The 16,234-nt window shown below is 40.7% G+C and overlaps 1 protein-coding gene across 4 annotated transcripts in view; it reads right to left on the bottom strand.

Annotated features, from left to right (window-relative positions):
- The window catches only part of ADAMTS18 (ADAM metallopeptidase with thrombospondin type 1 motif 18), a 79,412-nt gene that overhangs the window by 28,184 nt on the left and 34,994 nt on the right, over positions 1–16,234 (bottom strand). For all 4 annotated transcript variants that reach the window (XM_079316465.1, XM_079316468.1, XM_079316466.1 and 1 more), the window contains 7 exons: positions 15,837–15,942; positions 12,704–12,841; positions 11,007–11,160; positions 9,889–9,984; positions 8,718–8,866; positions 3,359–3,531; positions 4–134 (listed from right to left, as the gene is read on the bottom strand). In XM_079316465.1, coding sequence (XP_079172591.1) covers positions 4–134; positions 3,359–3,531; positions 8,718–8,866; positions 9,889–9,984; positions 11,007–11,160; positions 12,704–12,841; positions 15,837–15,942 — 947 coding nt within the window. The remainder of the gene's footprint in view (positions 1–3; positions 135–3,358; positions 3,532–8,717; positions 8,867–9,888; positions 9,985–11,006; positions 11,161–12,703; positions 12,842–15,836; positions 15,943–16,234) is intronic.

The raw sequence follows: 16,234 nt of genomic DNA, 5'->3' as shown, positions 1-16,234 counted from the left end.
TACTTCACATATTCCATCAATACAAACATCATAACTATTTGGAGAACACAGAGTTCCATCTTTCACTTTGCTGGACATTGCGAAGAAAAAGTCAAAGTCTTCAGCTGTGCAGTACAATTTACATCTGTCTTCCTCTGGGGAAAAAACAAGCAAACAAACAAACACAAGACAAGGAAGCATTAGCACATCTGCAGTGTTAAAGAGATAAAAAGCACCTTGGCTGTTGTTTCCTCCTGTATTCTAGAAGACAAGGATGAACTGTGCATGGTGACAACTTAGAACACCAGAATGCAGCTTAATGGAAATATAGCTAAATATAGAAGTTTATATTATGCTTTTTAAAAAGCACACGTGGATTTTCTTGTCCACACAAAGAATTAAGAATTCAAAGTCAGTGCCTTAGCTCTAATTCTGCACCCTGCTTTCAGTTCCACTGCTTCACAGGCTTGAATTTCATTTTTATTAAGAGAAATGGGAGACTGCAAACATTTTATTTTAAGTTTATTTAAAATTTGGGAAAGGGATAACACAGCACAAATGACCAGTTCAGCTGAAAGCTAGAACTGCAGGCAGACTTTCCCTTAACAAAAGTCTTTTTCCTCCAACAAATCCCAACCATTGTCAAATGTCTCCTTACACATGGGTGGTGTGTTATGCTTATAAAGGGCTGATTAATTCTGCACAGACAAAACCAGTCATGAAATTGTAAATATTATCACAAATGCTGAAATGCAGAGTTTTAATACAAATTTAAGTGCAACAAATAAAACAGTTTTTAAGAACATTAAATTGGATTCAAAAGAGAATTCTTATATTGTTGAATCAGCAGCTGGATTTCCAGTAGTTCCTTCTACAGAGGCAAAGCATCTGCAGCAATTTTGAAATCCAGATCATGTTTTTCAGAACTATAAATGTAGATCTTGGGGGGAGCTTTTACAAAGCAGCTGAGAGAAAGGATGGGCATTTTCAACTTCAGAATCACTTGGGGACATCTTGCATTTGAAAACTATGCCTCTTGTCCCAAATTTTACTCCATCTTTACTAAGCACAGCCCCTCCCTTTAAAACCAATGTAGGCCACCTTAATTTCTATTAAACAAGATGTGTTTTTTGATTTATTATACAACATCCACTGCTACATGCTGTGAATTTATATTACTTCTTTCCTCTGTTCACACTGCCTGTTATACATTTTTAAATACCCGTGGAAACGTCCACAAAGACTTTTGAAGAAAATATAATCTATGCTACAAAGGAAAATTACATTTCTGTATGTTTATATATCTACTTAATTATACACATTATCATCAAAAGCAAATTTGTACATGTGCTAAACAAAGCAGCTATGATGTGAGAAAATTCAGTTTTATTCAAGTAGTGCTTTCAAACTAGAGAAACATTTGTTTTGTATTTGTTTTAGCTGATAAAAGTGAATACTGATTCAAAATATTTGCAAAATGAAGATGCATAAAGTAAAAATAAACATCCTTGTGCAAAAAACCAGAAATAGTTATTGAGACCTGAACTTGATAAAGATCTCTTAGTAAAAGATGACTTTAAAAAATGTATGCCAGTACATTGTTTGCATTTCCACTTCTCATGGGACCATACCAGCAGAAAAGTCAAAAGGTTGATTTACTGTTACATTTCGAAATCTGAGAACATTCCAAAAGAAGGAAGACTCTGGTAGTGTTATTGTGGAAGCTTACATTTCCCATGCTGAAAATTCCATGGAAATTGTTTTGCTTGGGTTTCAGACTAAGCAATATGAAATATAAAATGAGAGAGGGAGGGGCAGCAACAGCTCAGGAGTCATGGTGAGGACAAGGACTCGAATTCCCAACCCAAATCAATCCTGCATGTCCATGCAGGCAGGATCACACTGGAGGCTGGCTGCAGCTCTGCCAGGGAGCAAACACATCTCACACAGAGTCAGCCAGCCTCTACCTGCTCATAGGGGCTGTGTTTGCACAGAGCACACAGAGGGGAATTGGTGCTGAGAGCACACACAGGGAATTGGTGCTCAGAGCACACACAGAGGGGAATTGGTGCTCAGAGCACACAGAGGGGAATTGGTGCTCAGAGCACACAGAGGGGAATTGGTGCTGAGAGCACACACAGAGGGGGAATTGGTGCTGAGAGCACACAGAGGGGAATTGGTGCTGAGAGCACACACAGGGAATTGGTGCTGAGAGCACACACAGGGGAATTGGTGCTGAGAGCACACACAGAGGGGAATTGGTGCTCAGAGCACACACAGAGGGGAATTGGTGCTCAGAGCACACAGAGGGGAATTGGTGCTGAGAGCACACAGAGGGGAATTGGTGCTGAGAGCACACAGAGGGGAATTGGTGCTGAGAGCACACACAGGGGAATTGGTGCTGAGAGCACACACAGGGGAATTGGTGCTGAGAGCACACAGAGGGGAATTGGTGCTCAGAGCACACACAGAGGGGAATTGGTGCTCAGAGCACACACAGGGAATTGGTGCTGAGAGCACACACAGAGGGGAATTGGTGCTCAGAGCACACACAGAGGGGAATTGGTGCTCAGAGCACACAGAGGGGAATTGGTGCTGAGAGCACACAGAGGGGAATTGGTGCTGAGAGCACACAGAGGGGAATTGGTGCTGAGAGCACACACAGGGGAATTGGTGCTGAGAGCACACACAGGGGAATTGGTGCTGAGAGCACACAGAGGGGAATTGGTGCTCAGAGCACACACAGAGGGGAATTGGTGCTCAGAGCACACACAGGGAATTGGTGCTGAGAGCACACACAGAGGGGAATTGGTGCTGAGAGCACACAGAGGGGAATTGGTGGTCAGAGCACACACAGAGGGGAATTGGTGCTCAGAGCACACACAGAGGGGAATTGGTGCTGAGAGCACACAGAGGGGAATTGGTGCTGAGAGCACACACAGAGGGGAATTGGTGCTGAGAGCACACACAGAGGGGAATTGGTGCTGAGAGCACACAGAGGGGAATTGGTGCTGAGAGCACACACAGAGGGGAATTGGTGCTCAGAGCACACACAGAGGGGAATTGGTGCTGAGAGCACACACAGAGGGGAATTGGTGCTTAGAGCACACACAGAGGGGGAATTGGTGCTCAGAGCACACAGAGGAATTAGTGTTCAGAGCACACGGGGGAATTGGTGCTCAGAGCACACACAGGGGAATTGGTGCTCAGAGCACACGGGGGAATTGGTGCTCAGAGCACACAGGGGGGAATTGGTGCTCAGAGCTCATGTTATAATTGGTGCTCAGAGCACACACAGGGAATTGGTGCTCAGGGCTCTTTTCATAATTGGTGCTCAGAGCTCCCTCCCTGCCCCTGAGAGCTGGGCAGCCCCTCTCACCTTCCACCTTGGTGTAGGGCTTCCACTTGTAGAACCAGCCCCGGAAGGGTTTGCTGTTGTACTCTGCACACTGCAGGGCTCGGAAGTCCAGGCTGTCTGCTGGGCAAGGCTGCTTATTGCAAAGCTGATAAACACGACTGGAACCTTGGCAGAACTTCCCACCATACTGTGGCCTACCAAAAACAAAAGAGAAAAAGATGATTTTGCAAAATCTGCCTTGTGTGTTTTTGGCATGTTACATGTGTGTGAGTGAGTGTGTGCAGGGAGCAGGAGAGGATATTTTGCACTGGGAGATCAGTATTTCTTATATGGGTCATTAATTTTCATGGTTCCTAAAACCAAGTAAGGCAGTTACATGAATTATCTACTTGGATCACTGCAGACTCAGCAAAGATGCAACCATCTAGAGGTGAGTCATGTTTGCACTAATTTAAATTTATGGGGCTATTTGGTACTGGCTGGGTTCAACCTTGTTATACAGCTATTTTTACTCTGCTGTAACCAAGGAATGAACATGTGCAAAGAATTACCTATCACAATTAGAGTTAATAAAGGATAACATAACACTGATCAAACAAAAAGAGAATGAATGATTACACTTGCTTGTTCATTTCTTTTGTAAATAATTTTGAAAAAATGTGCTTTTAAATAGTCAGAGGAAACAGGGACTGTGCATACTGGTCCTGCTTTAGGAAAATGCTGGAATTCAGGGGTAATTTTAAACATGCCACATGCACTTCAGCAAACCTCACCTGGGCATTTCCCTTCATCTTGGCCAGAATGGAAAGAGCATATTCTGTTACTTTGCTCATACCTCACATTATCAGAATATTACTTTTTTAACCATTTGGTCTGTGCACAGACATAGTAAAACAATGTAAAATGCAAGAGTTGGTCTTTCTAACTTAGCAATTCACTGATGTCATTTGTGTAGTTTCACAATGCTGAGGTACACATCTGGCAAGCACTGAGACAAGGCTTCAAAATAACAAATTCTAAGAACCCTTTGTTGTATTATAGATTTCTTGCACCCAGTGAAAAGAAATGAACCAATGCTACACTTGCACTCATTTATATAATGATTTTTAAAAGAAATTAGGGAACTTACATACTTGAAAGACCAGATACAAACTTTGAGTGGACAGCTTTTCCCATATTACACACACATTAAGGAAAATGCCCAGAATAATATAAAAAAGATACTGAATAAGAGTAATATATTAACTAACAGCAAACATTAAAAATTCTAAGAGTACAAAATGTGCAATTGAAACATATTGTTCATTGAGATCCCTAAATACCATATGGTAACTATTCCCCAAATCCATGAAACTCCTAGAGTAGCATGGAGACAGCTCTGTGCAACCTGCAGAGAAAATCCAGGTGCCTCTTCTGTTTGCTCTGGGATAAATTTTACCTCCCATACATCTAAACCTCTAACCAAGCTGGGACTTGCCTTTTTTATGTTTTACTCATACAATATCTGCCTTTTCCAGAATTCTGGGCTGCAAAACAGTCTTTCAGAGAAAGAGATGGAAACCCACCTGTTACTGTCTTTTAAACTGGGTTAAATCTCCAGTGAAATGTCCTGTGGAAAAAACCACAACAACTTCCACTGACTTTTCCTGAGGTCATCAGCCAACTACACTGACACTGGGTATAATGGTCAAGGTCTTAAAGTCAAATTTTTGTCCTTGTTGGTGGCAATCCAGCCTGTGAAGGGCAGGGAGGTTGTGGAACCTCAGTGAAATCAGGGAGTGTTTATGTTGACTTTGTGCAATTGGTGACAGCTTCAAGTTAAGGCAGCCAAACTGTTGGGTGCTGACTCAATTCCCTACAGACTTTCTTTACAGCTTCAGCACATGGAGGATTTTTGACCTCCTTCAACCCCAGAGTACAAATCTGCTTTAGTGTAAGGAAAAGAGGCAAACTCCTTCCAAGTAAATGCCACCAAATAAGCAATATAATAGAATTATTTATGGCTAGATCGTGATTTCCAGCCGCACTCCTGCTTTTGAGGATGGGATAAAATCCCTCCAAACTAAGGGAGCTCTGAAAGAGGCATTCTGTTTCCCAGCTCCATTACTATATTTTAATATTACAGTACATTCCCATTACTGAAACTGTTGGCTTGAGAGTGATGGAAACTTCTCCACCTTCATTTTTACCAACAAGATGTCAGTAGGAGTTAAATGATTCACAGGAAACGAGATGGAGATCTACAAATGCAGGTTTCTGTGGAAACACTATTATCCACACTGAGAAAATTATGCTTTTCTTGAGGTTATTTGTAACACCAGTAGATTTTAACCTCCAGAAGCATTTCGTGTACCTGCACAAAGAGTTTCTGCAGCACTACAGTTTCCCCAGTACAGACACAGCCTGAAGCTTTCATCTCTCTGTGATCCCCCAGCACTGGCATAAATAGGTTGACTTACATGAGGTCCTGCTGAGGATAATTGGAAAAGGGAGAAATTTGGTGAGAAAGGCCAGCAAGAAAAAGTCTCCCAGTATGGATTTGGGAGAGGAATCTGAGTGCAAAAAGGTAAGTACTCCACTCCATATGAGACTCAAATATTAAAATGCTATAAGAGTAGCTTAAATTAATTCTGGAGTACCCTTTTAAGGGTAGATTTTCTAAACCATGAAATTCACTGCAACACAACACAGGGAGTGAGAAAGCATGGAATTGATGTGATCAAGGAAAATATTTGCAATGCCAAATGATTAAAGACTCTGAAATTCTGGATTCTTGTTTCTCACTTTTTGTAATCCAGTAATCCATCAACAAATGTAATCCATTTATTTCACATAAGAACACTTCTGCTCATCTTGTGGCCATATTATGATGGTATCACAAACTTTTATTGTTGTGCACAAATCTGAAAGGTCTACAATATCTTTCACAGTCTTTGTTTTCTAGAAGTATTTTAAATGGCATCATTAATTTGCATCAGTTTACATCTCACACTTTCTGCAATCACTGCTACAGATATTGCACACAAAAGATTGCAAAAAGTTGTTCAGGCAGTTTGGATTCAGTCTTTTGACTGCACACATGCCTACAGCTCCATCCTGCTCTGCTGAACAATGCACTATTGTCAAGTGTAGGATGCAGTCCCACAGATATGATTTAGGTATTAATTTAAATCTCTCAGGCACTCTTCGGGTTCTTTCCCAGCTAAACTATTAAATTATGCAATCAATTTCTATCTTGGAAAAGTACCTCAGCTGTAAAGTGCTGTGGTGTATGAAAACCAGATCCATGAAATTGCACTGTGACAATTTAGAGGAACATAATGATTTTAGCAAGTCTGCCCAGCTCTGTGGACTGCAGGTCATCCCCATGGGTGTTTGTCAGGGAAAATTTGTGCACAACTCCAGTGGGAATTCCAAAGCCATACCCAAAACTGTTTGGGTGTGGTCACAAGGGCCTGAAAATTGGCAAGGGGGAGGGAACTGAATTGGTTGGATATTATTTGCAAAAGGAGGATTTTACAAACTCACACAGGTAGCGAGATTTTCACACTCAGCAGCCTGATGCTCTTACGGAAATGCCATTGTCATTTTCAAAATTTTGCTATTCAAAATCATCTATCAATCTTTTGAACAAAATAAACATTAGCTCCTACACAAATCTGGATTAGGAAAAGTGAAATAAATATATCATGTATAAAATAACATACATATATGTACCAAAATATATAAACATCTGAAATATGTTTCAGAAATTCAGAAAGAAAGGAATCATTATTCTGAGTTGCTGTGTGTTTTCAGAGGTGAACAATGAACAGGGATTAGTCTTTAAATCATTTTGTGTGGTGTAGCATGGAAAATTGATACTATTTTTCTTCTGATTCCACTTTCATACAAAATTCTGTGATGGCAAATACAGCAACCTGGACATTTGTGCACTGTTGTGTGGCTTATTTATACCTCTGTTATTCTATCAGTGTAAATCTGAGAGTGAGTTATACCATCTTCTCTTTGCCCTAACTGGATTACCACTAATACAGTGGAATTAAATCCAGAGTAAACATGATCCAGCTCTGGCACCAAGTATGACTTGGTTACATCAAATACTACTTTATTAGAACAGACAGTTCACTCTGAAGGAAAGTTCTAAATGCTACAGCAGCTGACACTCTTCTTGTTGAAGAGCTTCTGTTTGAAGACCCCAGAAATCTTTATCAGTCCCACCAGTGCACCAAACTGAACCATTTCCACTCCTGGACATTCTCCTGTCACACAGGGAGAGCAAGGGGCAGCTTGTGCATAAATACAAAGAACAATGTGCAGCCATACAAATTCAGCAAGATAAACAGGGAGAAAGCAGGAAGACCAAAATATATAGATATGGCCTCTAACTGAGACCCTGCATTCTTTTGCTAAAGCATTTAACAAAGGAAAATATACAAGTAATTTTATCTATGAAAATGAACTGAGAAACAACAGAAAAGGTTGACAAAACGCTCTGCTATGGATCTGCAAAAATTGGCTTGGCTGAGGGTAATAAAGACTACTTGAACTAACTCACATTCTTCTATAACATAGTATGTGAAGCGTGGATATTATTACTGCAGCACTGTACAGTAGATGAGAGGCTTCTTTACAGCCTCATATAAACTGTGTCATACTTTCTCTGTTTTTTATTACTGCAGTTTAAATGATGCTTTTATTGTGTGCAATGAGGAATACATGTGTCTATGCCTGCTGAATTTGTGTATGATTTAAAGCAGGGAAACCCTGTTTTTCTTGTAAGTTGCAGTGAGTTGAGTACTTGGGAAAGATGCTGGTCAATTAACACGTTTAATATACTTCAAATACTTATTATAATGAATAGCATATACAGAGATAAGACATTAATTAGAGGCAAATAAAAAATGTTTCATGAGTTAGCACACAATTCTAGGGTTCAGCAAATTTTTTTCGACTCATGAAATATAAAAAGAATGCAAAGAGCATGACAGACATGCAAAGACATCTGTCCTTATCATCCTGGATAACATGATCTCACTAGAAGTTTTAACAGCTTTTCAGATCTTTTTCTCCTGACCTTAGGCTGTTAGGTATAAAAATGTCTGTATGGTGCTTCCTTACTTCTGCAGTATTTGATAAACTGCAGCATCCCAAAATAAATGGAGTAAGCTGGGCTGAAGATGCTGAGGTGCCCCAGTCTGCTTTCTGAGGTCAGGGCAGGGCTCTGCCTTCCAGCCACTGACTGCTCATGCTGGGATGGGAGAAAGCCCTACAAACACTTCCACACACGTCCCTGCCCTGCAGAAATGCACCGGGCTCGTTTTCTGTTCTAGCAACAGGAACAGTATAAAAATACTACCTGTCCATATCTGTGTCTTACTTTGGGTTATTGCAGTGCCTCTCTTGATAGGTGACCCCCCCTCCACAGGTGCGAGTGCACTCTGACCACTGGGACCAGGCTGACCACTGGCCATTGACAGCCCTGGGCCCGTGGTCACCGTAGCGGACACACTGACCTCTGCGGCACCACTGCAAAACAGGGACAGCAAACACAGTTAGCAGCACCTAGGAGAGGCAAAAAAAGGAAAAAAAAAAAAACCAAAAAACACATTTAAAAGCTCCAGTGCTTGATCCTATTAAATATAAGGTCACCCACTGAATCCAGAGAACAGCTCACAGCAGGACAAGGACTCTGGAGTGGGACATCGATCCATACAGTGGCATAGATACATAATGTTCTAATATTTAGATTATATCCAAGTTCTGAGTTGAAGATCCCTGAGATGATAAATTTTCAAAACTATTCTCTTGAGGAGTGCTTTTTTGCCTTACTCTTCCCCCAAAAATCCATGTTACTTTATGGCCCTGTGCTGCAGAGCTCAACGCTTCCCATGTAATTTACAAACAGCCTGCTAGAATTCTGCTCACATGTCTCACTTTTATGATTCAGTTAGGAAATACTGCTCAAAGAGAAAAAGCAAAATAGAACATTTGTCAATATCTCAATCAAAACAATATTCTGCTGGAAAACAAAGGAACCTTATAGGAAAAGAGAATATTTTGCACAACTACAGAGGGGAGTAAATGAGAAGGTTCAACTCAAATAAACACTAACAAATGAGGGTAAATACAAACAAATAAGATGAGTGTAAATTAGAAGGTTTCACTCAAATAAGTGGTGATCTCTGATGAAAACGTGGCCTTAGTCTGTATAGCAAATATTATGGCTTAAGGCATGCTCATATCAGAGTGGAATTTGAAGCACTGATCTAACTCCTGTTATAATTAATGTATTTTCTTACTGATTTAGATTTGCCAGAGATATCTGACCCCACAGCTCACTGGGAGAGGCACCAGGCCCTGTCATCAGACAGGTGCCACAGAATCCTGAATATGCACCACAGTGGAATAACTTACAAAGCAATCCCAAAGTTCAGGATGGTAAATCTGGAGGGATCTGGCTAAAACAGTTTTGATGGGAGCTTTTATTTGACCAAACACAATCTAAACTCAGGTTAGGGTGACAATATTTTATTTAGAAAACAACTTACCATACTTATACCACAAGCTGTTCCTTCTGCTGCAGGCATGAACTTTGTCTCACACCTGTGACCCACTTTGTGACACCAGAGAGATTTGCAGATATCCTGGAAAGGAAACAGTACTCGTTACAGTGCTCCAAATTTCCACTATTTCCTGGAAATATTTCCATTATTTCCAATGAAACATGCTTTTGCTACCTTAAAAGATGTATTAAAAAACACTTTTCTGAATTTAGAAAAGCCTGGGTTAAAGTTTCCCAGCACAGCTGTACCCAGTATATTTCCTTCTTGTTTATGCACCATTTCACTATATATTTCTTAAAATTATATTGAGTGTGAGATTATAATAGAACACAGTGTTAAAAAGTTCATGGCTAAAATTTCATCATGTCTACAGGGACTATAATACTGTGAAGAGACAAGATTTTTCTAAACCACAGAAGATATCTGGAAAGGCTTTCTGTGCACAGTGCTGTTCACTCCCTCTTCCTTGTCTATTAGCTGTGGAAGAAACACAGCTGCCACCACTTGAATAATGTGGTTAGTATACATTAAATCAAAATACTCCAGGATAATATCAGGAGTAAAAGAAATTACCATATGTTTTTTCCAGAATGAGCACTCCAGATTATTTTAAAAAATGCCTTCTCTGAAGAGACCAGTAAGGAGTGTAACAGTCATTAAAACAATAGGTTAATCTAAATTAATCATTCATCATGAAGTCAAGAGTATAAGTTACATTTCGTTGCTCTAAAATAACCCTACAGATCTCTCCCAGACTTTTTGCTGTCATAAAAGTAAAACACAAGAAACTGAGTCCCTCTTACCCCACACAAGCTTTGATCAAAACTCTGCTGCTTGCTAATTTCCCTTAGCATGGCAGGCAAGGGCTCATGTGGATTCAAGTGCCCCCCTTGTGACTCCTGGAAGGAACACATTTCCTTCTGAACTCCCCTGGGACTGGGATATTCCTCAAAAGAGGCCAGTACCTTCAAAGCAAATTGCCAAGCCAGATAAGGCAGAGAAAGAGCCCAGGCCTCTGAAGAACCCCCTCCTACTTGTGCTTATTCAGTGTACTGCAGATCTCTCACATCATTGTAACTTCTCAAAAGTGCATCAATAGGTACCTTTACAAAGCTGAGGTTGCACAGTTTTGCTTTCATTCCAAATTGCCATTTGCACTGGGTATCAGCATCATAGATCTGCCCTGGCAGTTTGTCAGGGTATTTATACTGTCCTGTTTGCTTAGGTTCATCAATCAGGCAGGCAGCTTGAGCTGTACTATAATGAGAAGGTAAATTAATCATGACTATGATCTTTACATTAAAATATTTTAATTTGCTACAGACCAGCACAAATACAGAACATGGTATACAGTACCTTTAACTAGTTTTAGTGGTATGCTCTGAAACAAGAGTATCTGTGTGTGCAGGAACCAAAAGTTCTTGACATCTTGTTGGTAGCCTGACCTGCAAAGTTTTAAGGAAGCAGGAATTTCCAGGCTTTGGGACTGTTGTGACAACAAAAAAGAATGTTTCAAATTCTTTTCCTCCCTGTATTCATGGGGAACCAAGAGTGAGGTGACCTCATCTGCTTCTTTCCCTTCAGTGGATTCCCCAAATCAGGAATGAGCAGAAGCAGCAGGCACAGTGTCCCATTGCAGCACCTGCCCTGTGTGGAGCTGTTGTTGCAAGGTGTGTGCTTTGGGCTGGCTGTGCCAGAGCACAGCTCCCAGCTCCACCTTTTCCCCTTGGTCTCTGCCTGAGAACCCCTTACACAGAACTCCTTACACAGAATCCCTTACACAGAATCCCTTACACAGAGCCCCTTACACAGAAACCCTCATATAGAACCCCTTACACAGAGCCCCTTACACAGAATCCCTTACACAGAACCCCTTATACAGAGCCCCTTACACAGAGCTCCTTACACAGAGCCCCTGTAACACTCCATGCTGGATATGCTTTCCAAGTGCCAGTCTCTGGGACCACATGGCAGCTTGGAGGGCTCATCTGACTTTTTAGCTTGCAATTAGCTTCTGTACACATAATATATTGCATCACTGCAGCATTAAAAAAGCTCCAGAACTCAGAACCCAGAACCTTTTCTGGCTGGTACTCAAATATATTGACTGGGAATTCAAGGACCAGATCCACATAACTATCTGCTTCTCACTCTAAGGAATTAACATCTAAAATGCCTGTGTTGCTTTTGCTCAAAATATCTCCTACACTGTACAGTCTACCCATGAATGACCAAAGAAAAAAATAAATATGGGAAAGATTAATGTAATCATGAATTAAACAGTGATTGAAAAACAGTTCCTCTAAAGGCATCAATGAGTAATGACAACATGCTGGAAAAAAGCTGACATCTTTCCCCTTCTCCTTTTTTCTTGCTGCCAGAAACAGGATGTGAAAAATGTAAAATGTCCTGTACTCATGACATGAGCTAGATCAAGAGAGAAACTCAGTGAGAAAGGCCACCAATGTTAATTTACATCTTGTAATGACTTTGGTACCACTGTGTCTGCCCTCTTTTGTGTACACTTCCTACTAATTCTCTAATAAACCCAGCTGCTGACAGGAATGCCTGGGAAAGAATGATATGCCAGTCATTCCTGCAGGGTATTCCTGGAGGGTGAAACCCATGCTTTGAAAGCAGGCAGGACAAAAGCCATGGCACCTCAAGGCTCCAGCAGCCTGAGTGTGTGGGCTTAAAGGAGGAGATCTTCACACTTCAGCAATTTTATGCTGTTTAGAATTCAAGCCCAATTACTAAAGCTGCATTCCCTGGCACCAGCCCAGATTTATATCTGACCTACCTGAGAAATTTGTTGAGATACTGCCTGCTGCACACAGACCAAGAAAACACTCCATTGTTTCCAGTGAGTGTGGGAGACATGATGTTTCCCTCAGCTTTTCTACAAGCATTTCCTTCTCCATCGTGAATCATCCCAAAGCTGAAAAGAGAACCAGGTGGAAAAGTCGAGATTAAACAGAAGCAAGACAAAATTTAGGGGGAAATAAAAATTTCCTGGGTAACAGCTCTATGCTTGAACTCCACAGGGAAGGAGGAATTCACCCCTTTCATTCCAAAGGGATAAAAACTGATGTACCATACAAATTAGTATGGGTATGAGTCAAATTCCAATTAACAGCAATTTTTGTCATCACACTCTTGTCTGATGAGAAAGGATGGTCAGGTTCCAAGGAAGAGCCACACTGGTGCTGCACAGTCAGCCAGTGACAGGACACTGCACAGCGGCACTGGAGCTGCAGACTGTGCCCAAAGTTTCCCACTTTAGCCATTTGTCACTGCCAAAGCAGAACAGTTCCATGGTGAGGTGGATGGACAGCATCAGCCACACTTGTCCTTTCCTGTGAATCTCCCAGGTTAAAACCTGCAGGCAGGGTGAGCCTGTCTCTGCCCAGGGACAGTGCCTGTGAACATGAATGTTGTGGAGGTCAGAATCCAGAGAAATACCACCCATAGGAATGTGCCTTACACACCAAACTGCCTTCCTGACTGGAGGGAAGAGCTACAGATCTCCATTTGTAGCAAAGGAAATGTGAACAAATAGAATACAGAACAGTGAATACAAAAATATTATTTTTTCTAATTTTGGCTGCTAACTTGCTATATTATCTCAGGCAAATCACATTGGTTTCCTCACCTTTTTTACATTGTCCTTTTGTCTAGACTGTAACTCTTTAATAGGAATAGTGCCTCTTACTGAGAAAACTGCTTTGCTCAGTCTGAGCATCAGGAGATCCTGCTTTCACTAGGAGAGGTATTAGGATGATATAAAGAATAATAAGCAATAATTTAAAAATCACATTATAATTAAAGATTATGGAGATTTTATTGATATAATAAAGCTAATTTTTAGAGGTTTTCCTTTTGCTGTTCTGTATTTACTGACTGCATAGGACATCTGTGAATTTCAATGTGTTTGGGATAGAAATTTCATCATCTGTTACTTCATTATTGTAGAACACTGGTGACTTTATAAATGTAATCTCTGCATGTGCAGGGAATATCTCATTTACTGGACTCAAGCCTCTACTGCTATAAATCATTACAGGCTCATCAGGGTTACTGCATGACTTGCCACCAGCTGAGGCTCCAAACTTCCTAAAATATATGGCTCTTCCTATAAATGGACAAAAAAAGTACCAATTGAGCCAGTGTTTTAGAACCCTTCATAAAACACTGTGTTCCCCTGCACTGCAGCCAGAGAATTCCCAGTTTATATCCCACTGACACAATGGGCTCTGAACGCCCTGAGGAGCTGTTAAGGTTTCAGGTAAAAACACAAACTTTAGAAAATCATTAAAATGTCTAACAAACCACTAAAATGTCTAACCACTGAAGCTTTCAGTGGATCACAGAGTGTGATATTCTCCCTCTGTGAAGCCTTTGGTTAATACATTCACAGTGGACCTTAGCACCTCCAAAGCTGTCATAAGTTTTTGGGTATTTTTCTTCCAAGAATCTCTGTATCACAGAAACCAAGTTCTGTTGCCATACATCACATATTAGGTAGTCTCAGGACCATGAACACGACAAATGATCATAAAGACATTTTGTGTCTGGCACAGGCTTTTCCCAGGAGATAAGAAATATTTTATTAGGAGCATGTAAGTATACCAAAGGAAGGTTAAACAATATGTGAATCAAAGGCAGTGGTGAAGAAAGGAAGAGAAAAAAAAAGAGAGAAAAAAAAATCCAAGTTGAATCTCTCAAAGCAAATAAGAAAATAAAAAGGAAGGAGAACATTAAGAGACTAAATGGGATAATTCTTGAAAAACAAGCTATGGGTCTGATTCTCTCCTAATACTGATTGAAGGGCATTAAAAATGTACTGAGGTCAGTGAAACTGCATTAGTTTGACAGGAGGATGAAACAATATTCATATTACATATCTGGTCCTTTGAATGCTTTGGCACAATTCCCACGGGCCTCACTGGAGCTGGATTACTCTTTAATTCCTTGCTTCCCTTCAGATGTACAGAAACCTGTGAAAGGGTCACTCGTGTAGACATTAGGTCATAGTGTGTACTGCAGAGCACATCAGTGCAATGAAAACTGAATAGTCCTGGTGCAGTCAGGCAGAATGGGAAGGCTTCATGCCTTGACCCATCAGCAGAATAGAGAATCACTGCTTTCCAAAGGTTTTCTGTGCATTAATGTTGCTGAAAAATAAAGCAACATTTAACTAAGCCTTGATGTTAGGTTTGTACCACACAGAGAAACTCTGCTTTCCTACTGCCAGTGCTGAGGCAGACTCCAGCTTGAACTGTGCTAAACTGGAAATCAAAACCATGCACAAAGTTGAGGAAAAGTAATCCAGAATTATTTGGGGAAAAAACAGCTGAACAAAATCTGATCATCTTCTTTAGTTTTAATTCAACAATCTGAAGAATAGCTGAAGCTTCACAAAAGATTATTACTGGTTTTGTATGAGAGACATCAGGTTCTAAGAAAATTAGAACATTAGTCATTCTACAAAAGGCAGAGACCATTACAAAGATGTTTTTTACCCAAATCATTTGTTAAACTGGTAGAGAGAACAAAGGACAGGTTCAAAGTTTTCCATGAACCACTGAGTCTTCTGGGAGACTCAGAGAGACCAACTCTCCTGTGAAGCTGCAGTAACCCACAGCAACCCCTTTCTTTTTGGAGCAACCACATGGATTCCAGAAGGGATTTGCCTTCCAGAACATGGGAAGAGTATGGGAAGCTCAAAGGTGTTAAAGAGGACTGGCCAGTTCTGAGCCCAGCAGAACTCCAGCCACCAGCTGGATGGAACCCTGTTCACCACCACTCCTTGGGCTTCCAAATGATTTATATTCAGAATGAGCCAATCCAAATGATCTATATTTAACTGATTTATATTAAATAGGCTACGTTTCCATTCACTTACATATTTGTTTATAGAAGAAGGAACTTACTTGTGTCCAGATTCATGAGCAATTGTAAAAGCCAGTCCAAGGCCTGTATCTTCATTAATGGTGCAACTGCGGTATTTGCTGCACATGCCACTGATGGGTGCAAATCCTGAAGGAAGGAAGCAGTAAAACAGCTTGTTCCCCTCTCTCCAGAATTCCAAACACTCATATCATCTGCACTGGTCCTAATAATCCAGTTTATCTTGGCACATGGAGACACTTATCTACTTTATCAGGTGTATCATGGAGGAATTACAGCAGACTTTTATTTGACAATAAAGGAACTCCTATATAAAAAGTATAAATCAAACCTAACCTCTCCAACTACACTTTGTTTGTAAAGATTATTCTCCCCTCAACCCACCCCCCATGCCTTTGCTGCTTTCAAATTAGGGAGGAAT

This window comes from Erithacus rubecula, assembly GCF_903797595.1.
Source record: "Erithacus rubecula genome assembly, chromosome: 12".
Taxonomy (NCBI): Eukaryota; Metazoa; Chordata; class Aves; order Passeriformes; family Muscicapidae; genus Erithacus; species Erithacus rubecula.
Note: the sequence above shows the minus strand (reverse complement) of the source record. Positions and strands in the feature narration are given on the sequence as shown.